We start from the raw sequence: 26,801 nt of genomic DNA on the forward strand, positions 1-26,801 counted from the left end.
GCCATCACCAAGGATTAGAGTGCTCAGGAACTGCTGCAGCAGTGGTAGTCTGTGGGCGTGGTCCCAAGAAAGCATCCCATCCTACCAGGTCATGCTAAAAGTGTACCATGCCCTGCATCAATTTGGGGAAGAGGACTCCTCTATTCTGGAGGTGCACCACCCATTCTCTTCAGATGGTCTCCGGCTGTATGATCAGCCTTTTCTTGGCGATGATCTTGTAAGGCTTGGGGATGAGGGAGACAGCGGCCTCACCCTGGAGATCAGCCTCTACGTCCGGTGGCATCTCGAAGGAGAATTCCTGGAGGAGACGTCCCAGCATCAGGAAGAGCTCTGCCTTGGCTAGCTGGGCCCCCATGCACCGCCGCTTGCCCACGGAGAAGGGCATGAAGGACGGCAGCTTTGAGGTCTCCAGGAGGTTGCCCTGGTCGTTGAGGAAACGCTCCGGAAGGAACTCCTCCGGCTGGTCCCACGCCTCAGGATTGTGGTGCACGGACCAAAAGTTTGCCATCACCTGCGTACCTGTGTGTGCAATATTGACCAAGAGGGTTTGTTAGGACTATGTGGAAACAATGACAGAATACTCACACTTATAGACAGAACTTTTTGACTCATGGTCCTTTTGCAATTGGTCAGTTTTATCTTTGCTAAGGGATGGACTGAGAACCAGAGCTGTCCTCGAGGCAAAGTTCTACCTGAAGATGAGAAATACAAGTTATTCAGCCAGTGAATTTTTTGTTAAGCTTCACAGGACAGATGATGTTTATTCATGATACACACAGGATTGATAATAAATTGGAATTTTTGTCAAGTAATGACATGTCAGAAGTAATGATGCCATATTGCGCTTCTCCAACTCAAAAGTGAATTGCCCACTTGGGATGATCCATGAGTTTCGACCACTGATGAAATAATCAATCCATGTGAAAGAGGTCTTAAATTACAATTGATGAGACAATAATGATTGTCATTTGTCTTCAAACATATGGATACTTGTCATATCTTTAGCTGAAGATGCAGTCAGTGCTTATGGAAGTGCTATTCTACGGAGCTTCCAAACGAGTTTCCTGTGATAAGATTGCAACAGTGGATACACTTCTCTTCACACCTTCCTTTCATGTAGCTATCCTGGCTGTCTAGTGTGTGTAAAAAAAAAAAAAAAAAAAAAGATGAGGAGGTTTTGATTTTGAAGTTTGTCAGTAGTGAGTCCCAGTGCTAGATGGAGCTATGGAATAATGCCGGACTATGGTTGGGGCATCGTCACTGCTCACCTTTAGGAATGAAGTAGCCATTGATTTCTGTGTCTTGAGCAGCTGCGTGTGGTATGCCAAGGAGGCTGAGGGAGCTGTAACGAAGAACCTCATTGATCACTGCCTCTGTAGTGGTCAGAAATAAAGACATTTAAAATATAGATAAGTATTTCAAAGAGAAAATGCTGTCAAAGTAAGAACAAGCTTGGCAGATGGAACCAGAAAAAAAAAGAATGATGCAAAATATGATTTACAGTATGTGTAGATGACCAGACCAGATGGCATAAAGTGGAAATGACATTGATTGCAACAAATGAACACCTAATGCCTAATAAATAGAATCTGTTTACACTGGCAGTTACTACAAATTATTCTCTGACATCTGTTTGGTATTTGAATAAATAATGGCTAGAGACTTTTGTTGGCAAAATCATATCTTTATATCAATTTCCTTTTAATACATCTATCTGTGTAAATGAAGAAGGGTAGACAAAAAGAAAGAAGGAAAGAGAGAGAGAGAGAATGAACAAGGAGAGAGCATGGACTGGAATGAAAAAAGAAAGAAGACTAAACAAAACTGAGCAAGGTTTTGTTTCCACAAGTATGGCTGTGGAACTGAAAATTTGATGCAGGTAGTAGTTAAACAGCACCCTCTAGTGGCCAGAGTATGTCATGCAGTGGAGTTCAATGACTCCTTGTTCCTGCTTGATGCAAACTGTGCATGAATAATGTATGGAGAGAAGCTACTGAGGGAGGATGTATTGTCAATTATTTGCTTCTCTTTAAAAAAAAAAGACAAAAAACAACTTTGGAAAGAGAGAAAAAAAATGAAAATAAGGAAGATTAAGTGAGAGAAATTATTTTGTAGATCATCAGTGAGGTGAGAGAATGCCATATGAATAATTATGACTGATTAGCTTTAATGGAGATGTCATTTTCTGCTGCTGAGTGAGATGCCTGTATTTATGGTTAGATACCAATTACTCATAAATTTCTTCCTAGGATGAGAAAATCCTGTTTTCTGTCACCCTTGTGTTACAAACGTACTTCTTGAAGTTGGTTTATTCTTTTGATCCCCCACCCCAAACCCCATGTTTGAAAATCCTGATTTTCATGACTCAATGGAAGAAGGGTAAATTATGTGTTTCTAGTTTTTAGGCAGCATACATGTACGTATCTCATAGTAGCTGTTACCCACTTTTAGTGCATTGGTGCTCCATGTGTCATAGATTTCAGTTCATTGTTGTGGTTGTTGCTGTTGTTGTGTGTGTGTTTAATGTGCTGGTCGTACATCCATACAAGTGATCCCCCCCCCCCCCCCCAGTCTTTGTTAGGCCGATTATACATGTTCAGCATTTACCTATGTGCAAGGGAGTTTTTTTCTTCTCCTTTTTCTCCTTTGTCTTTCTCTATGGAATGTCACATTTGAGGTAGAATAGTTGTTTGGAATTCCTGAAATTTGTAGGCAGCATGTACACACACACATTGGGAGACTGGTGCCGAAAGTTTTTGGCAGTGTTTATATCCACACACACACACACACACACACACACACACACGCACACACACAACACAACACACACAACACACAACACACACACACACTCACATGTGGGAATTGCTACCAAAGGTTTAAGTGAGTGTGTACAAGTGTATGTCCATACTCAAACATACATACATGATACACACACATGCACACATGCCATCAGCTGAGAACAAGAAGGGCGCTATCATGTTCAAAGAGTTGAGCATGAATAAAAATGAAACAATCAATTTTCATGAACCATAGAGCTTACTTAATCTAAGTGGGTAGATTATATGTATTGTTCCAAATATCACATATGATAGCTCCTTTGTGGTTTTGGTTCTTAAAATTTCACTGAAAAATAAAAATAATGTCGAATTGACACCATAATGTCAAAGAGATCAAGCTCTACAATGTGATGCCAATAACTCAATTCCCCCCAAATTGCAGTAACGCCCTTCTGTTTCTAAGCCAACGATGTGGGGACTGCTACTGAAAGTTGGAAGCAGCGTGTATAAACACACTGTATGTATGTGGGGACTGATAAAAGAAAGTTTCAGGCAGCATCTATGGGTGTGTAAAACACACACACACATTCACAAGTGGGGACTGCCACTGAAGGTTTTAGGCATCATGTATGACACACACGCACACACACACACATGTGGGGACTGCTACAAATTGTACAAAAAGTTGGAGACGGCCACGTACTAACTAACACACGTACTGTATGTTTGTAGGGACTGCTACTAGGACATAGTTGTCGCTCTGGGTGCCGTGTTTGTACAAACACCGTTCTCTGCTGACATATTGAGAAGTGCTGCGCTTCAGACAGTTTATTTTGTCGTGATGACATAGATTTTGTCATTTTACCTGACCCGGGTCAGGAGGGTAGAAACATGTTGTGCTTTCCTCGCACCAGAGGCAGAAAAATATGTGTTGGTGCACAGAATCAAATTCTCTGCTAGATTATTATCTTGCTGCTAAGGGGGGGGGGGGGGGGGGAGGGATATCAAGTAAAATATAGTAGAGATGAGAGAGTAGTATATAAAACTTTAAAGAGCCAAAATATACATTTGAGCTGTTATATGCGATGACATGACTACAGTGCTGTCGTATTCTCTTTCCATCTCTCGCTCCTTCTCTTTCTGATCTCCTCTCCCCCCTCTTTTCCCTTTCTCCACCTCCCCCTCTGAAATGTAAATACTACATCCATTGTGTATGTGTGTGAGTCTGTGTGTATGTTTGTGAGTCGGTCTATATTTTCTTTTTGTGTGTGTGTGTGCTTGTTCATGACACATCGACCTACTTCTTGCCTTCATTCTTATAAATGGTTAATGACTGATGCGGAAGATGTGTAATGACATTCTTGAGTTTTGTGTCATACATTGTTGTAAGTGACTGTTCTGATTGTAGAACCCCTTTATTGAATTATAGATAGGAAGAAATCAGACTACCAAAAAAAAAAAAAAAAAAAAGAGAGAGAGCGGAATATGAACAATGGGTGCATCGGCAGTTGTCAGAAGCGTGACACGTACTAGAGCTTTCCAGGAAATGACATCACAAAGAGAGGAAGGCTCAGATCCTTGATCATGGATCACAGAATTTGAAGGTACGGATGGAAATTTAAACAAAGAATTTAAAACAGGAGAAGACTACATTCATCTCTTTTGATTCCTTAACCCTTTCTGTCCCAGAGACTCTGGACAGTGTGTACAATGTCATAGGGTTTTCTGTGCCAATCAGTACTCAGAGCACACGAAGGATGAAGGTTTAGTCTGCTGCTCTCCTTCTTGTATTTTTGCAGCCGAGAGACGCTGCGCTCGAGTGGAGGATTTCAGAAGGAGGTGTCCAGATAGTGAAAGAGGGTCACCCTTGAACAAAGTCAAGTCTTTGGTGGTATTATAGGAGGAGACAGGAAAAGTGTCAAGAATTAGGTCTCAAATCCCCCAGATTTGCCAAGAAGGGGGCCAAATCAAATGTGTGCTATTATCATGAGCGAAACATTGACTTCAACTTCTCTTTCTCTCTTTCTCCCATTTTCTTTTTTCTTTTTTTCTTTTTTGGTTGGTTCACACTTATAGTACTCCTCCGGGTACTTTACTATTGTTCATGCTTCTAAATAACATTATTATATTCACTCAGGGCTTAAGAGGTTGAAAGAGTTTGCTGTCTATATAACTTTAGCATTATTACTGTTTGGGTTCCTTTTTTTGGGGGGGGGGGAGGGGGAGTAGGGGTGTGAGAAGTCTGTTTATTTTTATTAGGTCTTGATCATATTTTTGTTTTTCTTGGTGACAGAAGAGAGGATGTTAAATGGCCCTTTAAACGTCTGAGTGGATCTTGATTCATGTTTTTGTTTTTTATGTTAACAAGAAAGAATGTTAAATGACCGTTTGAAATGTATGAGTGGAGGAAAAGAGGAGAAATGAAGATGAAATAGAAGCAGGAAAGAGGAGAGGTGGAAGAAGAGAGAGAAGGGGTGCAAGGAGGAGAAAAGATAAGATGGGGAGGAGAGGGGTAAAGGTAGGGGCGTGGTTGGTTACTCACGGAGGTACGGGAGCTGTGCCTTGTTCTCTAGGAGGAGCTTCTTGCCCTGACTACTGATGACCCTCTCCAGCTCCTCCTGTGCCTTGGCTTGCTTCTTCGGGAAGGCCGCCATGTAGAGCAGACTCCACTGCAGTGTGTTTGTTAACGTGTCCGATCCTAGGAGGGGGGTAAAAAGGCCACGCCCGTGGTAGAAGATGGATTGAGATATGATCCTAGATATGGTTCACTTTAATACATAACTCTTACAAACAGGCAGTTGATAATTTGATCCTTGAACAGGTGCATTCCAAAGTTGCTCCCACCTTCGTATTGTTGTAAACAAAAAAACAAAACAAAAATCTGCGCAACGTGATCTAACATAATCAAATTTCAAATAATAGGTGAAGAATAATCAACGTTGTGGTGGTAGTTGTCCTTAACTCAGTGAAAGCTAAGCAATGATGATGATTTCTGGATACTAGACGAAGTTCAGGGTGTTAATCTGACATAGCACTAACTCCTTTTGTGTAGCATCCTTTAGGGGGCCTTTGAAAACAAGCTTTGGTTGCCTGATCATACTGCCAACCCTTGAAAATATCACAACTTCTTGACAGATAGAAGAGAGCAAAGTGTTTTTCTATTGGCCTGGTATACATCACAAGGAAAAAGTTCTCTGTTGATAGGGAGTTGTTGGAAAATGATATCTCTGTTTAAAGAACCACAAAGGAAATATTATGCCTTGCAAGAACGTGCAAGAGCAGTCATATGACTCAATGAGTGAAGATAGTTTTGGCGAGAAGGAGTACCTGTACAAGTTTTTTTTTAATATTTGCTGATCATGTGACAAAGACAACAGTTTCAAGTTGCCAAGCGAATGCTGAGATAGAATGCATATAGAACTCAACAACTTGGTTTGCAAGTCAGAAAGAGTGTGTGTAGAAAGAGTATTGCGTACAAAGCCATAATATTTGTTCCACAAATTTGATAACTTCTTTTACAGGAAAAATTCCTCTAAAAAAATCAGCAGCTGTTGTAACTGGAAACCACGAAGTCAGAGCCATAAATATCAAAATGTTGAGTGGCATCAGACATATGTCAAGAAAGTTGTGTTAGTTTAAAATTTTTGTCCCCATCAATGCGTTGTCACAATTTGAAAGTACCATTTTGTTTTTGTGGCAGTGATATTATTCATGTAGAACATTTTGTTTTGCTGCAACCTGCTGAATTTTGTGGAAATTGGCTTTTTTAAAAGGAATAATCTGCCTGTGAAATGTGGCAGATGAAAGACTGCTTGGTATAATGGTATATTGTGATTGCAATTCTGAGGTCTTTGAAGATATCAGAGTAATGTATATCTTGCATGAAATTGATTTCCTCATCTTTTTCCTAATGTTTCACTGCTTTCATGCAATTTGAATTTTCTAAATTTCTCAGTACACTGCTTTCTTCACATGGCTTTGATATTGTCTCGACAGTGTTGGTTGCCTTTCTGGCACAGTTCCTCTTCATTTTTCTGTAACCAATTGAGTCGTACCTTTCTTCAGAATTTGTGGCAGCAGTCTTAAACTTCTCTGTTTGAATATCAGGACAGTATATATACCACATGTTCAAAAAATACAACAACAGCAATTACACAATCAGCAACTTCAGTTTCTGAGGGTTGGGTAGTATTAAGATGAAATTTTGTTGGCAATCGATCATGTAAGTTACTTTTTTTTTTCTTTTTTGCTCTATATTGTCACTTGTGCTTAAATGTATGTCTGGGTTTGCCTCCATAGCTGTTAAAGACTTGATCGTTGTGATGAAAGTTGGCTATTATTACTATTCCTTACATCATGCCAGTGTATTATTCTTTATCAGCCCCTTGTTTCAAATTTCTCAGAATAAAAAGTTTGTTGGATAAAAAAAAGCGGCTAGATTGCTTGCCTGTGTCTTCCCTGCACAGAATACTGAGTGACTATTTCTGGTCACAAGGTCACCGTATGTGGATCACACGTGTGTTTACCCGGATTTGGACCAACGGAAGTATTTAAAAACGAATCCCCTGGATTACAGGTGTGCCCGAAGTATGCAAAAATGAAAAAAAAAAAAAAAATCTGCTGCGAATATTTGCGGAAAAACTTAGATCCTAAATGCCCCGCTGTATTCAACTATTGTAAGGATTGTAAGGGAAGTTTGCTATCTGGCAAGCTAGGTTGACCTTCCATCAGAGTAGAAGAAGTAGTGGTAAATGGAAAAAAAAAGTTGAGAGAGAGAGAGAGCAAAAGACTGCTTGAATGAGGCAAACGTTGTCTGCAGAGTCTGTGTTAACCCAGCCAAGAAATCTTTTTAAGAGCGGACAAATTTGGTGTGTTGATATCACTCCGCAAACGCTTTCCACCATTCAGCCGAGGTTTGCCGGCAAATATTGTGTCCCTTGCGTGCGTAACATTTGCATGGAACAGATACCTGCGGGTGTTGACATAACCCCGAAAGCAATTGATTCATGAAATTCTAGTATCATCATGTTTGTCTTGATAAAGTAAGCGCTTCTGTTAGCAGGTATATCGGCCAGTTCAGGCCTCACAGCTGGGTAGTCGCTGTGTTAAGCGGCACTCAGTGGGGTTCAAAGGTGAAGTTTACAAAAAGTTTGCCTTTGTTTTCCCTAAATATCTGACCACCACTTACTGATAGCTGGAAGTACAGAGCTATTTTATGTGAAGTGATAGTTAAAAGGATATTAAAATCTACAGTTGCAGGTTAGCAGACTTTGTTTTTACTACGCCTCCAGTGATATTTTTTTCTTAACCTTTTTGGTCATCAAGTGAGAATCTCTGTAACCAAAACATTATTCATGAAATTAGACAGTAATGCAGCTCATGTCAGCCTCTCTTTTTTTTATATATATCTTTCTCCTCTTGCTGGCTGCTGAGTGCATTGTTTGGTTGTGTAGGGCACACGTTGACATGCCCGTGGGGGAAGTTCAGGCGAAGTCAAGGCAGTGATGCCTGGGTGAATGCGATTGAGCTGCCTGACCGAAATCTTCACACCTAATTGTGCTAAGTCAATATTACAATTCTCCGTGAGGGAGATGAAGTGATATCAACAACGGCTCCAGCAAGGATAGTCAAAATTATCTCAAAGTGCTAATGCTGATCATGATTATGATATCACTAAATGATGGCACTTACGTCAATGATATCTGTAAGAGTAGTAGTAGTAGCTGCTGGAGTTGATAGAGATATTTATCTCTCTTGTGACATATATTGATGATAAGGTGTGTTCCTTTGTTGCTAATGTGCACAGTGTTGAAATGCAGGTTTTTGTGCTTGTCCAAACATTTGTCACTTTGTATACTGGGTATATGCACTTTGAACAAGTTTGTGAATGATTCCCTTCCAGCGTTTAGTGTGATTCATTTCTCCGCTTCTATTGGTGTTCATTCATCTGGAGCACTTTGTCATTGCTTTTTCCTCTCTCTCTCTCTCTCTCTCTCTCTTCTGAATCTGATCCACATGGACCTAGAAAATGGGTTCTTATTGGACTGTGATGACTCTGAATAATGCAAGAACCAATTCCATACCTAACGCCCTTGAATGTTTAAAGCATTGTGTCACCAACGACTCAGCTGTCATTCCTAGAACATTTATTATACGTTAGTGCCGGAAAAGCATTTTTTTTTTTTGTATATCCGAAATGCGGGAGAGTCCCATTGTCCTGTTTGTTTAGAGGGGGCTGTCATCAGCCGACCTTGATAAAGAGAATTGGAGGTTTCTTTGAACTCACCTGCAAAGAAGATAAGCCACATGTTGATGATGATGTGCTCAGGTGTGAGAAGATCAACGGCCCGCGCATTGTTCTCCTTCACGGCGTCCTTAGTCTCGGCAATTAGTCCGTCCAGCATGTCCCGCACGTGCCCTTCTTTGTACGTGGCGATGTGCTCCACGTACTTTCGCATCAAGATTTTGTCTCTTTGGTCACGTGCCCTGAAGAGCGTGGCGAACCATTTGTTTGGGAAGTGCCTGAGCCAGGGCATGGCGTTGACGGGATGCAGCGGCGACAGGATCTTGGAGATCTCTGCCGAGTAGTCCAGGATTTCACGCAGTTCGGGGTCATCACGCTCGTAGCGCTCACCGAACACAAAGTTGCAGATGATGTTGAGGGACGCTATGTGCAAGTCACATTGCGGGTCGAAGGGTTTCCCACTCTGGTTGGCAAAGTGATCCACAAGACGGTCAGATTCTTGTAGGATCTTCTCGCCGATTGAGGCGTTACTGACCACGCGCATTGCCTGTCGACAAATTTTCATGTGCAGCTGGCGTTGCTGCTCGTCCTTGCACGTGAGGAATCCCTTTCCCCCTGCAAGCACATCCATCGAGAAGAAGTCAGGCCGGTGAGAAATATCCACTCCGCGATACGCTGCCTTGATGAGCTCCGCATTGTTCAGGACCACCACTCTCTCCGACCCCAGCTTGATGCTGAAGATGTCCCCGTAGGTCTCGGCCAGTTTGATGAGTGAAAGATGGGGTGATTTGGGGTTGATGCTCAGGGCATTGCCGATGAGTGGGATAGATGTTGGCCCCGGCGGCAACCTTCGCACCTTATAGTCATAGCGTTCTTTTAAGTAATATACGGCACACAGGGCCGTTCCAACCATAGACACCATCACGATCATCTTGAAGGTGTTGTTTCACCACAGTCCTGCGCTCAAGAAAGTGTAATTGTCACTTTAAGTTCCTCTGGACTCACAATCCCGGGGCTGGCTTGCTGTGTTCACTGTCTGAAGCAGAAAGAGAAAGAAGTCGAATATGATATTATCTAATAGGAACATTGCCATAATATTTGTCGTTTAAAACCTATCATTTTAACATAGCCTGTGTTTACTGCTTTTGGGGGACATAAACATAAAAATCAGAAAAACAAAATATTGATGAAATGGGTAATAAACATTATATCAATTTATCTTATCAAATCAAAGTATTGACAATTGATGATTCAGATTGGTTGAACAATATCAGATTAAATGTCAGTGTCATCTTTGCATACATACAGAGAAAAAAGAAAATAAAAGCAAAAACATGCAAATATTTACAACAGAGAAATTGTACCTGAATAAGATAAGTAATGAGGCCATCCACAAGCTAGAAATCAAATACGAACAGTGGGCAGTCATCATTTGCACGCGTGTAGTAAAAGCACGAAAGATCTAGTCAAACAGCTCATACGCAGTTCCAATGCCATGCCTCTCCAGAACTCTTGTACAAAAGCCAGGCTTCATAAAAGTTGAGGCAGAGTACTTGCTCTCTACCCATTCCAAGGGAGAAAAAAAAAGTTCTCAGTGAAGTTACTTCACTGCCTGTCACTGGGAGACTGAGGCAAAATAGGTCAGTGCATCCGCACTTGTAACCACGGTCGCACGGACGCCGCTTATTGGCATTATTTATGTGCGTTTGCGTTAGGAGTGAGAATGGGGGGGGGGGAGGAGCGGGGGAGAGAGAGGGAAAGAAAGGGAGGAAGTGGGTGACTGAGTGAGGGAGTGAGTTTTACGGAGGGAGAGGGAATGCGTGTGTTTGCATGTGTAAGTGTTAGGAGAGAGAGAGAGGTGTTCGGCTGCGCTCGGGTGCCAGGGGTGACAGTAGGGCCGGGCTAGGCTCTGCGGTCGCGATCGCTCAGCGGCTGCCAGAGGCTGGCCGGCCCCGCTGAAAAGGGGACTTTGAGAAGTGACGCGGACTTGCTGGCAGCGTGCAAGTGTTTGGCTGTAATGCGCTACTGATCTTCTCCCAGTAGCCTGGGGGCACGAAGCATGTCACGTCCCCCTCAGCCCCCTGTAAGCCCAGCTGTGGCCAGGCAGAAAGAGAAGGGGTCGCGGAGCAAAAAAAAAGCGTTGAGGGTTTGTGGTGAGGTTTGGGAAGGGGGATTTTCGAGAGGTTTTAGAGATAGGAGTAAGAATTTACGTCTTCATCTTGATTGAGGGGGAAGGGATGAAAGCAGGAGGGGAGAGATGTCATAGAAGGTTGTGAGAGCGAGAAAGAAGAGAAGCTAGGGAACTGGAGGTGTGAAGCCGCCCGAATGCATACTCAAAATAATGACCTTGGTCTTCTTATACCCCTCAGTATTAGCATCACTCATCGCTGCAAACTCGGGGCTGAACTTTGCGAGATCGACGCTTAATGCCTTCTTGTTTTCTTCAGCTATGTCTTGCTCCCTGGCTGAATGTTTGATTTCAACTCTTCCCCCATCTCACAGTTTATTTACCTAAATTCTTATTGTTTTCTTTGTGTTTAGCATGCATAAAACAGCCTCCAATTTGTGAAAACTGTTACCATTGGAGTGTATGTAGTATGCTCCTTATCTATGGCATAGTGACATGAACTACATTAGTTTGTAATGATTGAAAAGATTATATTCAAGTGTAGGTAATATTCTCTAGCAAACATGCCACATTACCTTGATAGTATTATGATTATTACATGAATTCATTTTGATTTGATATGAATACTCAAACAATACATTAGACTAGAAGAAATGATTAAACTCATTTTTAAAATTTTGATTAATGATACAAAATGCATCTCATCAATAATACATTTCTTGAACACAGGACAAAAGATAGAGTGACAATTTAAATAGACATCCAGGTCATGCAAACTAAGTCATTCTCTTTTGGCTGATCCTAGTTATTGTTATTTTCAAGGGAAATATAGACATATTCATCAGCTATGTATCTCACAAATTAGCACTTCTGTTTCTACAAATGATTTGTGGGTCTTGTTATTCCATGTGATTATATAAATATATTTGTTTCTTCTTTACTACATTATATGATTACTAGGCAGTATGTCCCTACCATCCCCTCAAACTAAATCAAACGAAATCCCTGACAGCAGGTGACATTCCAATGCACATTTCTTGCAAATAAAGATAAAATGCAAACTTCTCTTCATCAATAAGCCATTTCACTTGTGAATATTAAATTCATATACTGTAAAACATGATATATTCGTGGCATGAAATTTTTGCGAAGTGGAGCTGACAGCCTTTTTCGTGGCATGAAATTTTCGCGAAGTGCCACTGGCGTTCAATGCATATAGTGTAAACAAGAACTTTCGCGTGCATTTTAATTTCGTGAATCTTGGCGCTCGCGAAATTAAAATGCACGCGAAAATTCCTCATTTTACAGTAGATATGAACAATGTATGTGGAACCTAATTACAAATATGTTTATCTATCTGTGCATACTTGGTGCATTTCAGACATTTGGAAAACAGTTTGCGTGCAGTAGGCCCCCTACTTGTTGCTAAGCCAGGCAAGACTTGGTTAGATTTCTGGCTGTCAGAGACAACTTACATGTATGCAAAAAAGGCACAAGTATGCATGAAATTTGAATAGATTACTAAACCAGTCCATCGATGTAAGATACTGAACTAACTTCAAGATCACATGTCAGGAGATAAGGAAAGAGAAAAATATTTTGACCAAACACCTTTTTCACAACCAAAAATATATTTTGTCAGATTGATTGATTTTATTTAACATAGATGAAATAAATTAGATATAATGCATCTGAAATACTTTTTTATTAATATTATTATTATTTTTTTTTATTTATTTATTTTTTTTTGCAGAATGTAAAATTTGTAGAATCTTGCCAGGAAGTGCCGGAAAGATTTATCTAAGGAAACAGATTAGGGCAAGAAAAGAGAATGATCTATTTCAGTACCAGTATTCCTTTTTTCTCTCTTCTTTTTTTTACATTTTGCTTGAGTTTTGACAATTTTGAAAACTTAATTGCTCTCAAGTAATTATTTGATAAAAGTTTATAACTAGGAGGTATGCTATTAAGTGTTTTGATACAACAGAGCTCAACAAAGGAACATGCAAACTATTAAACTTTCAGAGCCTGCTGTTGCACTCATGTGAAGTGAAAATAAATGCAGCAAATTTTGTTACATGGTTTGGAGAATAACTTTGTGATTACCTAATATGATACATAACTTAAACGATTTGTGTACATTATCATTATTCTATTAACTGTTGTCATCCCAGACAACTCAACATCTTTAAGTCATGTTAGTAGATTTAATCACTATGATTGAGAAAGATATCGCAATTCATCACAACAAACATGAAAAATTCTTATGTAATTCAAGTTCAGAGAAAGTTTGTAAACTGTGGAGTATGACTTAATACGAAAGAGGTGAACTTTTTTTGTGATAGAAATTTGACAGCAATCTGTTGAAATCAGTATTTCTTACAAAATGTTACCGTAAATCAAACTTTTCTCCTTTATTCGTCAGATTGTTAAGTTAACGTTGTGTTGCATAACTATGCAATAATATTTGGAAGTTCTTGTTTTTTCTGAAACGAATATTTTTGTGAACAGGAAAAAAAAACGAGTAAGAAAAATGTATTCAGGTAGCATTTTAGCATTTATTCGAGAATCGCTTGCGCTACACAATACTCACTTTTTCGTGACGACACGTCCAGTCAGGAGGTGTTATAAATAAGACCAAAGAGGCACGTAATTATTCAATGTCCAGGCCTGGCAGAGTAGATTAAGCGCTTTAAAAAAAGATAAAAACAATGCTGCAAGAAGAATGTTCAGTTCTTGGAAGTATTGGAGAAGTGTCTCCAAGTTTAATTAATCAGTGCGGTTGCAATCCCTTCATTTTATCACTCGCGATTTGGAACGTTTTTAACCCTCGTATGTTGGCATTTTAGACATGCCCCTGATTTTTATAGCCCCTTCAGTTTACTGCCGGCACTGCTTGTAGATCGAGGGGAGAGAGCACGAGAGAGAGGGAGAGATAGAGAAAGAGAAAGATATAAACATAACACTGCAAAATTTGTTATCTGTGACATGTCTGCAGTATCACAGTAATGATTCAAGCAGCCAATCACGGTTTGCCGTCGTCTGATTGGTCGAGCACTCACAGCAGCCCCATCACCCCTTCAGTTAGATTTGTGTCTCATTTGCATACTCACGGCAGAACTCCAGTGGTGTGCAATGCTCATAGTGTGGGCAGCGAAGTGTTTAGCCCCGGAGAGGAACTTGGCAGGGGAGACCCGTAGTAGATAGTACTGGTGAGCTACCACGCCTAGTCTTATCTCTTCAGACTCTCTAATAGTAGTGCCATATTCCAAAGGGGTACATGCATGTTATGTGACTACAAGGACTGTGGGCAGGTCGTCGGCAACAGTTGCATCAGGATTGTTTTTCGAGACAGGCAGGAGACGATGCGACTAAGCCAAAAGGTGTGGACAGTATCTTTTGCAAATTACGCAAGTTTTTTGTTTCAGGGTGACATTCTTCTACCGGCAAGAAAATGTTTAAAGAATAATTGACAATCTGTAATAAATGGACACACAAGGGTCTGAGAGTTAAGGATATGGAGGAGGCAGAGCACCTAGAGTGTAAGAGTTTCATCAGAAGTATATAGCAAATATTTTTGTTGAATCTGGAAGATTTATGATGGCCTAATTGAATTACTTCCACATCTCCAAGGTACAGACTTTATAGTGAAGTTCAACAAATTTGCCTTTCCACTCCAAATTTGGCCAGAAATCAATATATTTTGCAGCCATTAAAAAATAGGAGAAGGGAGAAAGAGTTTGGAATTTATTCTTAAAGCAGCAACAATGTATAACATCTAATAGCCTCAAATTTGAATATTATCCCCCTCCCTCCTCTCCAGTGCCCCACCCCTCCCACCTACACGTCATGGTTATCTGATCAAAGCTCAGAATGAACTCTTTTGTGCTGACTGAAGTTAATGGCATGTAAATCAGTTCTAATTTGATGTAGACCAGGCAAACACAGCACCAGATCTCATTTGCTAAAGATCTGATTGTTCCTCCTAAACAAATATTTGCTCCCTGGATGATTATCACCTAGTTGACTTTATGATTTGCTGTTCTAATTCTTGTTCCAGGGCTGGGCACTTATTGTGAGGAGAGAGAGGGAAAGAGAGGGAGACAGAGAAAGCAGGGGGGGGGGGAAAAATATGACTGTTATCAATGTCAGGGTGCGCTTTTACACCAGCCGTTTGTTTAAGTCGTTATTTATGTTACTGGGCCAATTGATTAGGGAGCGGGAGTGGGTTTAAACCAGTTTATGGATCTGTGATTATAATCATTGTCAGTCAACAATCGGCCGTGCCTTGGCTGTAGGGCCTTGCCTGTCAGCCTCCCTCGTCTTCGGCCGCCTGGAACAGAAGTGACGTATTTGTGTCATCATTGTGTGTTCCCGCGATTTGTTATGTCTGCTTGTATCCACAATTTGTGTTGTCGTCATTATGGCATGCTTGCCCTGTTTTTTTCTTTCTTTCTTTTATTCCTCCGTGATTTTTTTCTTTCAAACTCCCGTGCCAGAGGCTTAGAGTGTGTGTAGGTATCTGGGTCATTCAGTTAAGTTGATAAAGCCAGTAACCCGGTCTGATTCCATTTCTACCTTGTCATTTGTTTTAGAGCTTTGCCATATTGCTTTTGTTACAAAGTGTAGTTAGAGTACTGAGCATTTGCTGAGGTGCAATGGAAATTGCCTTGTGATTTCTTTTTTTTTTTAAATCAGAAACACAAAGGGAGTGATATGTTTTATGTTTGGCCAGCAATAAAGCTGAGATTTCTTATTTTTGAAAATCAGTCAGAATTTATTGTGTGCTTCAAGCATTGACCACAGTGATGTTCACGCAGTGTGTCTTATCAGTAAGATTAACCTGAAGTCTTATAAGTTCAGTGATTAGCTTTTAGTTTTAAACTACAACATCATGCATCCGCATGACACCTAATCTCGAAGATTAAACTTTCGAGCGAGAGTCCCATGTGATGATTAAATCACAGAAAGTGATACACTTGGTAACGTGTGATGGTACAGTAGCGTACAACATGCACTGGAGGTGGACCGGATAGGGTCGACGGATAGGTCACGACAACTTTCAAGATGGCAGATTATCGTCTCCACACAACGCTAAACTACGAGTGTGAATCCCCCCCCCCCTCCCGTAGCTTGTGAATGAAGCGTTAACTCTAAAGATGTCTTGTGGTTCTAATCATCGACTAATCTTTAAGATTGCTAACCTTTGAGTGCTTCCACACAGAGCTGAAACTACATGCTAATCATCGAAGATTAAAGCTTTTTAAGAATAAAACTTTAAGATTAGGAAAGTTAATCATAAAGATTAGAAATATTGTGTGAACCTAACTAGTATTACCAACATATTTCACAGCCTTACTATACCCTCCTCTTCTTGAATGGAAGGAATTGAAGTGAATTATTTCTTTTCTTTCTTTCTTTATTTCACAACATAAACATCACTGCTGTGACTTAGATATCATAAACAGATGTAATGCATATACAGTTGTTTTCCCCGAGAATTTTTACTGTTGTGCTGAATAGATTATTGATTGGGTTTTTTTTCTTTTCTTTAGCTTCCAACTTTTACAGAATTTGAATATGATCAGGACTTAGACAACATGGGCCCCTAATATGTGAAAGTTTTTTCAAAATATGCACACAATCTTTTGATGCACAGGTTCACAAAAAAAAAAAAAAAAATCAAGCGAGACTGATTTTTGCATCCCTATTAAAGCAGATCGAGAGAGTTAACAGATTTTATTTTTTGTCCAAAGACATGAAGTATTCTGGAGGAATATATCATTTGCTGAAAACCAGAATGGCTTTTCCACAATTCTTGGGGGGCTATTGAGTAATTGGTATCATGTTGTAGAGCTGGATCTCCTCTACAATATGGTGTCAGTTTTTTAAATATTTTCATTTTCAGAAAATTTGTAACAACTTAAAATCCACAAGGGTGCTATTTTACCTTATATTTGGAGCAGTGCTTATAATTTTGCCTACTTTTGATTGAATAAACTTTTTATTTATTGAAAATAGATTTTTTTTTTCATTTATGCTAAAATCTTAATAGAATGTTATAGTGCCCGTCTTTTCTCAGCTGACGATATTGCCAAAAAAAAGTAGAAAAGAAAAAAGAATGGATGAATTTGCTTGAGAAGGACAAATTTTGGCAGAGGCCAAAGTTCTGTACCCTAAATAGTCTCAATAAAGAGATATTTGACCGAAGCCATACACATGGACTGTCTGTCATTACAGTTCTACCAGTTCTTTTGAAAAAAACATGAAAGGAAAAGAGGGGAAAAAAAAAACACCTTACAATCCTGTAACCACCAACTGAGGCTTACAAAAACAGACTGATAATGTGTCGGCTGCCCAGTCGGAAATGAAAATATTTGAGTTTCCTTTCTGCGCTGTTGAAAGCCAAAAATGAGTAAAAATAATGATTGTATAAAATTCTCTTGTGGGGCTTTCAAGACCAAGATGGAAGCTTTTTTATTCTCTCTCTCTCTCTTGTTGTTGTTGTTGTTGTTGTGGTGGTGGTGGTTTTGGAGAAAGGAAAAATGATTGTGACCTGTTTTCTGACCTTTGATTGCACTGGAACCAACAGGGATCCTGCCACACTTACAGATAATAAACTTTTTTGTTGGTTTGTGAGAAAAGCAGCGCGGATAGTTGGTGACGATATTGCTTCCAGAAAGGAGGCAGAACTGAGAATAAATTGCTCGGAAAGTTTGCTGGATGATAAGGGGCACATCGTTGATTTTGCCAAAATCATTTTAAAGATAGAAAATGCAGTCTTGATTGGGGTCAAGACTGCAACAAATTATTGGTACAAATTTTGTAGTTTATCCTTACAATACTATTATTCCCACTACTAGTATTCTGATTACATTGTACACCTACCTATTTCTGCAACTACTAGTACAACTTCTACTTCTGCAACTACTACTACTTCTACTACTACTACTACTACTACTACTACTACTACTACTACTACTACTACTACTACTACAACTACTACTACTACTACTACTACTACTACTATTACTACTACTCAGAATGTAAATGAATATTTTGATAAAGATGATGGTAATACAATGTAGAAAAACTGATATAAATAGTGTGATACCTAAATACGGCTGAAAATACGCTGATGGATGTGACTTTGATAATGATACTCATGATTATAAGCCTACTTATTACCTCCGCCAAGGGAGGAGGTTATGTTTTCGTTACCGTTGGTTTGTTAGTTTGTCCGTGTGCAAAATAACTCAAAAAGTAGTGAACGCATTGGGATAAAACTTGCAGGAAAGGGTGAGAATGACACAAGTACCAAACGATTAACTTTTGGTAGTGATCCGAGAATTTTTGGGGAATTTATGAAGAATTTTTGACATTTTGGCAGGTAGGGTCAATGAACTTAGGAGTTCAGGCTGCGCGTATTTGAGGTTTGCCTGCGTGCACTAAAGTGCGTGCTCTAGTTTCTGCTGGGGTGAGGTGTGCCGTGCAGCTGAGTGTTTATGACGTAACAAAGGCTTCTATATTGGGAAATCTGGCAACTTTCAGCACACAATGCTATAAGTACGTATGGTTGGAAATCACTGATATCTCTACGGAAGAACAAGATCAGTGGTGAAAGTGATTTGCATGCTTGGCGGAGGTCTGCGCTCTCAGAGTGTTTTTCTAGTTTAGAAAGTAGCAGTGATAGTGGTAGTAATAAGAATGATTAAATAACCAAAAGTGAATATGGAAATGATGATCTCTATGATGACAAAGATAAGGCAACTTCTGTAGACAATGATACACTGTAATGAAAGCAATGATGACAATATATAGATAGGAGCCATGACTTGGGGAAAAGGGTAAAGAAATAAAAGCATCCACGGACCAATGCTGCGAAGAAAGAGAGCTCTGCTCTACGCAGAGTGGAATATCAAGGAGGAGGAGGGAAAAAAATTGGAAAAAATGAAGAGGAAAAAAATGGATTATTTTTCTCTGGCGCTGAAGCATTGTGGAAGGGTGTACTGATATGGGAATGGTGCGCTTGACCTTCGGGCTAATCTTTCATAATTTGTCACCGATACAGGTGATCTTGATAGGAGAACACGTGTTCACATCGGCGGGATTACCGTCCCTCATAAATCAAGGGGGCAACCCAGGCACCCTTGGTAGCACCCTCGAGGCCTCCGGTCTGCCTGGCAGCTTGTGCCGCTGGGTTATACACTCGTGTGATCTGGGCTCCCCCGTCTACAAACTTTCCCCTCAAAGGGTCTCATTTGTATAATGAAATGCGCACTGTTCAAATACTTTTATTTTTTTTTTTTGTGGCAGAGGTGTTAATAAGATCACTTCGTGTTGTGAATATATGAAAGGAGTATTGTAAGGTAACAGATGTCAATTGTAACACCTACATTGGGAAGATATATTGTTATCAGTTCCTGTGAAGTACAGATGAAGAAAGATTTTGATATATTTATTTCACCCCCCCCCCCAAAAAAAAAAAAAAAAAAAATCAATCAATCAATCAATCCATAACACAAAAATGCAGCAATCACATTTATACACTCATGTATTGGGAAGGGAAAATGTTGGGTTTAAAGTCATGAGGAAGGCATGCACAGAATTCTGGGTTTTGATTAAATAACTTGTTTTATATAACTCAATTTGCAGTATACCAGGGTTGCAGAAATAATAAAATGTAGTCAAATTTTGAACATCTGAATATCAGAAAAATCATGAATTCAACGGAATGAATTTGATTTAATAGCATTTTATCATTGATGGCTGATCTAAACTTTATGAGGATTTAACATTATTTACTGGAAATGTTGACATGTTTTGTGGCGTGACAAGTCACCAACACTAAAATGATAGTGATGAGTGACCTTATTGTGTTCAAACAGGAGCAGAAAGAGTTTTGTAACATCCCCAAAAGACCCCATTCCCTAACTCGGGGACCCCCATATTAGGACAGGGCCGACGAAAGGCGGGGAGGGAAAACAAGATGCCATCCCTCTGCGGAAAACTCATCTATCTTGTCAAACTAGGAGGAAGGTATGGACAAAAATGACTACCGCTCGGGAGCCAAGTCTTCCGAAGTCCCTTAACCCGTTGAAAACTAGTCCCAAGTATTCTCTGACTGGGGTGAATGGGAAATACATGTTATAGGAAAGTCAGTCCATCTTCAATTGGTTAAGCGGTGAGTACAGACCAAAGCGATATGCAACTTTGTTGTCAGATTTTGTGTAGCATGCAATGATTTGTGTATCTTATTTTGACATCATTTCCTTTATTCTTTGTTTACTCATATTTTTGAAGAATAAATATAAACTGACCCAGTATCTCCACTTAAAGTAAATGATCACCGGATTTCCTTCTTCGGATTTCTTCTTATCTGAATTGAGAATATTGTCTGTGACATAGTTTGTGAACTAAGTTTATTGTGAAATCTGAGGGAAAAATTTTGAATAAATTCCTGAGTGGTTTCATTTGTGATCAAGAATTGGTATAAGTGGAAAGAAATATCAGTCTGATTCCTTTTAGAAGCAGCAAAATTAGCGCTTTGCCACCTTTGAGGGCTATATATAAATTTTTTGTATGACATATTAAAATGTGGAATCGTTTTTTAAGTGAATAGCACCAGCAGTAATTTCTTTACAGTCTAAGCATGCAAATATCCCAATAAGATATCCCAATTAGAATGTGCTTTAATAAAGCCGTTTAAATGCATCTATAGTAGCACATTTTATTAAAGGTGCAATTTATGCAGATTTTTTTTAATTTCTGTTGAGATATTTAGAATTCAAGGAAGGTTGTGTCATGTTGAAAGATATGTACACCTGCTGTACCATTCACCTAGCTCCAAAAAGCATCTGAGCTTTGGGGAACTCCTAAAGTCTCCTCAACAATGTGCGAAGTAGCACGGCTGATTCCGTCTTGGCACAATGCTTGTCACATGGCAAGTGTTGTTTCGGGTGCAGGGACAACAGTTTGTGGCGTCGTCGTGTGGCGCGGGTCCCGCATGATCAAGTGTGACAGATCCGTGTTGCACTTGTGTTCGTCCCGTCAGGACAGTCAGATGTTCGGTGATGTTTGGCCATCACGTGAGGGTGAATTGAAGAGATCGGCTGCGAGGGTGATGAATCGACGCAAGAGTGATTGTGAATGAAGGCAGGGAAACAAGGCAACAAAAGTTTAAACTTTCTAAGCAAGCCCCAGAACTAGAACTCCTCGTATGAACCACTTGAACCTTTGGTCAAATTTTTGCAATGCGATCTCTATAGGCATCTTAAATTTTTTTTTTTTAAAGTTGTGTTTAGTGCATGTGTCCAATTCTTGAGTACCATTAATTCATTTTATAATGAATGCCAATTATGAATCTTTTTTTCTGGTGTAAAATATTCTGAGTGGCTTCACATCAGGAGACAATGTATGTTCCAAAAACAATCCTCTCCCCCCCCCCCCCACAGTTCTTAAGACAGTTAGAGTCATTGTGCTACATTACAAAAGACAAACAAACAAACAAACACACACATTACTTGAGCTCTATTTGTGTAGAGAAACTAAAAAAAAAAATCATGTGGTGAGAGCTGTATAGTCACACGGCTGCAAAGTCATTGTTTATAAGTCGATGTCTATAAAAGTATGTCAAGTTTGATGACACACATTCATACAGCTATGACTGTATCCTATCAGTGTTGCTGTTAGCTTGTCCTGACGTCACAAAGATGTTTAGCTCATATAATCACATCGCCTTTTTGTCTTCCTTTGCCTTTTGTGCAAATCACTTTGTCATAAAAGTGTGAATATTTCCTCAGGATTGGCCCCTATAATTTCAAAATCTATTCTTCTGTGTGTGTGAGGAGATGGTGAAGGCCTAGAAGAGAGAGTCTTTTGATTCAGCTTGTATTTCACTATTGACGTCTGTCTCACAGCAACAAGTGTTCTGCTGAGAAGATGACATATGTTCCTTCTCCCTTCTCTTGCCTGTTGTAGAAAACTGATTTTAATGGAACATGAGTGTGTGCGTGTGAATGAAGTTCTTTTTTTCTCTCTGTCTGTCTTCATAAAAGCCATGTTGTTTATTTGTTTTTTGAGGAGCTGTTTAAAATACAAAAAAGAAGTCAACTCCTTCTTGTTGTAGTAGGAAGGCAGAGTGTTGGCAGGTGAATGCTATTTAGGTTTGTGGGACAATTTCGTGAGCGCAAACTTCACACCCACCTGTGCTGCGTTGGAGAACAGGTGCGCTACTAGTCTACTTCCCAGTCTCCTTTCATTACTTTCAAACAAAATTGTGATATGTATGCCTTTTTTTCCTCCTTTTTTCCCTTTTTTTTAGCCTGACATATTTAATGGGAGTGCACATGGCAGCACTGTAGAAACCATTTCTGTAAAAGTGGATATTTTCGCGCGACTCATTTTTCGCGCTTGGCCAGGTAAGAAGAGATTCACATGTTTTTAATTCTGTGAAATTAAGACATCAACTAGTACTGGAACATATGGAATGCAAAAATATTTGCGTGCTTTTATTTTTGCACTAGCTTCTGGTTGTGCGAAATGCGCGAAAATTTCCACTTTTACAGTATGTGATGGAAAGTTTGAGCATAGATGTGAACTTTGTTGGACTACATTTTTTCTTCTTGAAGCACCACAAAAACAAAAACAACAACAACAATGAAAAACAAATTTACATTGTATGTGTTTTGGGGATTTTATCAATTGTGACAACTCTTTTAGAAGTTTGTTCAAAATCATTTCTTGTTGAATCTATAACTTTTGGATCAAGTTAATATTTTTGCCATGTGCAACTCAATGTAAGATATTTCAAGATTTATAATGAGAGCTGAAAATTTATAGTGTCTAACGTGTAAACGGACACAATTGTAACTTCTGTTAGAACTGAGCTGAATTTTAAGTGCCTATTTAACCCATTGTGTACTTTGAGAGCTGATTGGCACAGAAAACCCCATAGCCATGCACACACTGTCCAAAGTCCCTGGCACAGAAAGGGTTGAATGTGTACCTGTAGTTGATGTTTCCAAGCATAAAAAGGCTCCATGTCCATAAGTTAATGGCTGCAGATGCTCCGAAGTCATTCCACTCTCTTTTGTCTCTCAGGAGAAACGTGTTCCGTTTTCATGTGCTTGCTAGTTTTCGTCGAAAGGAATTTTTTAAAGTGATGATCCATGGTTTTTGATACAGTCTGCAGTTTTTGTGTAGCTCATGTTTTTGTTTTTTTTTCTTAGCACAACAACAACAAAAAAAGTTTAGGGTATGAAAGAATCTGTCAGGTTTTCTTGGTACGGCATTCCATGATAGTACCCCTCGACCACAGCCTCTTGATACGCAGAAAGGAGAGGCACATTCAAGGAAGGTAAAAACCTACGTACGATTACAAGGAGTCTTTTCCCAACACCTTTTGCAGTGAGTGAACTCCAACTGGATTAAGTAGGGCTACTGCCCAGCTGGTGTCTTCCCTGAATGAACAAAATTTCTTCCTGCGGTGCGGTGTCGAGGGCTTGCGCGTTCCAAGTGTTCATGCAGTGAGGCGTATATTCTGAGGCACTCGAGAGTGAAAGCGGCACTGCTGCAGAAAAAAAGGGGGGAAAACAAGCAAAAAAACAAGAAACAAAGACGAGAGAAGGCAGGCAGGTAGAAATCCACGATTCTTGTTTCCGTCCAGAGTGCCTCCACTTACCGCGTCAGCTTACGCATATGTAGGTAAAGTTCAAAAGCCTGTAGGTCAGAGAACTGCCGCGGTCCCAAGAGCCCGGCCAATTCGGGCTAATTTTCGTGCGGTGTTGACTTCGCAATGAAGAGCGCAGTGATCAGTTCCGATGCATCTGAATTTCTCCATCTCTCGCCCTCTTAGGTTGTTTTTATCCCCTCTTTTTTATTTTCTCTCTCTCTACCTACTCTTCTTCTCTCACTTTCTCTAACTTTCTCTCGTTCACAGCCGGCCGGTTGAAAGCGATAGGGGCAGCACTGTAAATATTGGTAAAATCGTTGAATGCGAAATGCGCCTCATTTTGTTCCAGTTTTTTTCCTCCTTCTTCTTCTCCTCTCTCTCTTTCCCGCTTGGCGTTCTCCTGCCAAGTACTCTCCGGGGGAGCCGCGAAACCGATTGAATGAAGCTCTGTAATCAGAGCGGGCTCTGAGGAGCCTGTTGTATAATCCGCTGAGGAGAGTTGCAAGAAACCATGATGTCAACTATGGCATACGTTACCGTACTTCTTCCACTTCTACTGAGCTGTTTGTACCGAATTGTTCTTCTTCGTTGCAACCTGCAAAACCTTATCATACTTCTTGCCCCCCCCCCCACCGTTTATTTTCTTTGTTTCTCTCGTTGGAATCACAATTAACTTGCAACAACTCCAGCCTAACTTTTACCACTGCCGAAAGTCTTTGGTCATTCCTGGCAAAAGACTGACTGTTGCACGAAATTGAATACAACATGCAATAGGATTTTATTGTTTTCCATTTCTGCAGCTGTTACTTTGAGACCGTTTTTTAGACAAAAACCAACACATGGTATTTTAGGGTACAGTGATTTACCCAACTATAGTGTATTTCAAAGTTTCAGACCAGGTTTTTCTTTTTAATTTATCATTGTATGTTTTTTTCCTCCATTCTGAACAGTGGATTATGAGTTTGAAATGTTGAAGATGCGTTGACGGTTTTTGAAAAATTGTATGTAGTTTACTCCGTAAGCATTTTTTTCCCATGGAAACCCATATATTCTTTTGTTATTTGTCAAATATTAGAAGACTTGTTCAATTCAAACTGTTGATACAGGCTTAGGAAACCAGTGAATCTCCACACATATTGATCTTGTTTTAGAGGCGTATTCCAACATTCTGGCGTTGACATCACACCTATGTAGTTCCTCTCCGCACTTGTATACTGTGGACTTTATGTGCTGGCAGTCATGAGCAGAAACAAAAAACTGAAGCATGTTGAGGTTCAAGTTTAAAGACTATAGCGCCCAAGCAAGTTTGTTGATAGTCTCGGCTGGATGCTGCGAGAAGAACACTGAAATCCTGCTGTGAATTTGCTGTGGCCCAATTACGCTGTTATGATGTGGTAGCATCTCAACAACTTACAGGTATCGTTACACGCCGGTTATTCCATGTGTGTGTGCTGTGACGCAATCAGCGCTTTTTGATTGCGTCACATTCTTATGACGTAGGGACACCTGCCCTGCGAAATCATTACTAATATTTCCCACGCAGCGGTAAACGTGCGTCTTCAGAGCTCCGGCCCACCGAGGCATGTGTGCTTCACGGAACTTTGAGGTACTAGCTCCCAGTTTGGGTATAGCCAGTGTTGCCACATACGTCCAGAGGCAGTGGTATTAAGTCATCGCGTCATGTTAGCGGTATTTGCGGAAAGTGCAACTGTGAGGATTGTTTTGAAGCTGACCCAGTTTTTGTCTAATCATTTTAATACCATGATTCAGCAGAGTTTCTTGGAATTTCTTACACTCTGTGGAAACTGATCTTGTGTCTGTTGAACACTATGTCTCTAGTGTCATAACCTTGACTGAATAAGGCATCTGTCACTTCATATTTAATGATTAGTCAATATAACAGTGACATTCAGTGCATCCAACATATTGCTCATGTGTATCAATGAAATGTTACTACATGCCTTGCTGCTGGAATGCGTTACAAAAAAAAAAACCAAACAACATTCTTTATAGCCACCATGAATATGCTATTGTGCACTTGTAGGAAGAGTTTTCGTACTTAGAAGGCATTGGGGCACTTAATTAGAGATGCCTATTGGCTAGCTAACCATGCATCCAGTAAATTTACTTTGCATCCAGTATGTACTGGATGCATAGCTCAAGTAATTACTGGATGCACAGATTACATGGTATTGAAGCCAAAAGAAAAAGCATCGGTAAATTGCCATGCATGGGTAATTATCGAATGTATGATTAAAAAGATTTGTCAGCCATTCTATAAAACAGATTATGCACATGTGGTTTCATGTGTCGGTAGGAATAGTGTGCTTGCAGTAACTATGGAATCTAGTCTAAACAATTTTTTAAACATTTATTTATTTATTCTTATTCATTTACTTATTATTTTTTTTTGTTGAGGGTGATTTGAATCGTAATTCTAATCTTGAATCAAAGGATTGTCCAGAGGCGTTTGCCAATCATGATTCTGTAGCATGATAGAATGAAACACTCGTGCATTGGGATTGACCTCCAAACTGTTTTTTAACCACTTCTGCACAAAAGCAAAAGCAAAAACAAAAAACAAACGCACTCCTCGTTTACTTGCACTGCAGTCAAGGCGCTCAATAGAGATTCATGGGAACTTGGAACAAAGCTACACCTTTCCTCGCTCTGATATTCAAAACCGAAGAATCCGCCAAGCCTTCCTTGGTCATGTGTATGGATGATAATTAGGTGATCCGAGTATCCTCTCGGATCACCTTCTGTATCTGTACGGATTCTTTGTTCTTCTTCTTCTTTATTTCTCCTCAAAAGTTGTGCAGAGGTTAGCTCAGAAAGTCCGCTGCCTGTCAATTTCAAAATTATATCATGTATGCACCATGTCCCAAAGACGGCAAATCTAATGTATCATTGTGATCAGTCGACCGTGACGTCACTATGACGTCATTATATGAAAACACATTCTCAATCATATCT

The 26,801-nt window shown here is 39.9% G+C and overlaps 1 protein-coding gene and 1 pseudogene across 2 annotated transcripts; one reads left to right on the forward strand and one right to left on the reverse strand.

The window, feature by feature from the left end:
• Positions 1 to 26,801, forward strand: part of LOC139740612 (SWI/SNF-related matrix-associated actin-dependent regulator of chromatin subfamily D member 1-like) — a 272,207-nt pseudogene that overhangs the window by 48,562 nt on the left and 196,844 nt on the right.
• On the reverse strand, positions 170 to 13,820 carry LOC139740904 (steroid 17-alpha-hydroxylase/17,20 lyase-like). Of its 2 annotated transcripts, none has more exons than XM_071651498.1 (5): positions 13,746 to 13,820; positions 9,067 to 10,060; positions 5,323 to 5,478; positions 1,269 to 1,373; positions 170 to 519 (listed from the first exon to the last, which is right to left on the reverse strand). In XM_071651498.1, the coding sequence occupies exons 2-5, from the start codon at positions 9,953 to 9,955 to the stop codon at positions 170 to 172; spliced, it is 1,500 nt and encodes a 499-aa protein (XP_071507599.1). In that variant the 5' UTR covers positions 9,956 to 10,060; positions 13,746 to 13,820. The 2 variants fall into 2 exon arrangements, with proteins under 2 accessions (XP_071507599.1, XP_071507591.1); XM_071651490.1 differs by lacking the exon at positions 13,746 to 13,820 and adding an exon at positions 10,389 to 10,627.

The sequence above is a fragment of the Diadema antillarum genome, unplaced genomic scaffold (assembly GCF_040938485.1).
Source record: "Diadema antillarum isolate AM-2024a unplaced genomic scaffold, OU_Dant_1.0 scf00000030, whole genome shotgun sequence".
NCBI classification, from domain to species: Eukaryota; Metazoa; Echinodermata; class Echinoidea; order Diadematoida; family Diadematidae; genus Diadema; species Diadema antillarum.

Excerpts from the sequence above, each read along its gene's own strand:
- LOC139740904 (XM_071651498.1), bottom strand. The coding sequence starts at position 9,955 with ATGATCGTGATGGTGTCTATGGTTGGAACGGCCCTGTGTGCCGTATAT. Across the intron at positions 5,479-9,066 it reads GTGGCTTATCTTCTTTGCAG|GATCGGACACGTTAACAAAC; the intron begins GTGAGTTCAAAG and ends CCCCCCTCCTAG. Across the intron at positions 520-1,268 it reads TGGCTACTTCATTCCTAAAG|GTACGCAGGTGATGGCAAAC; the intron begins GTGAGCAGTGAC and ends TTGCACACACAG.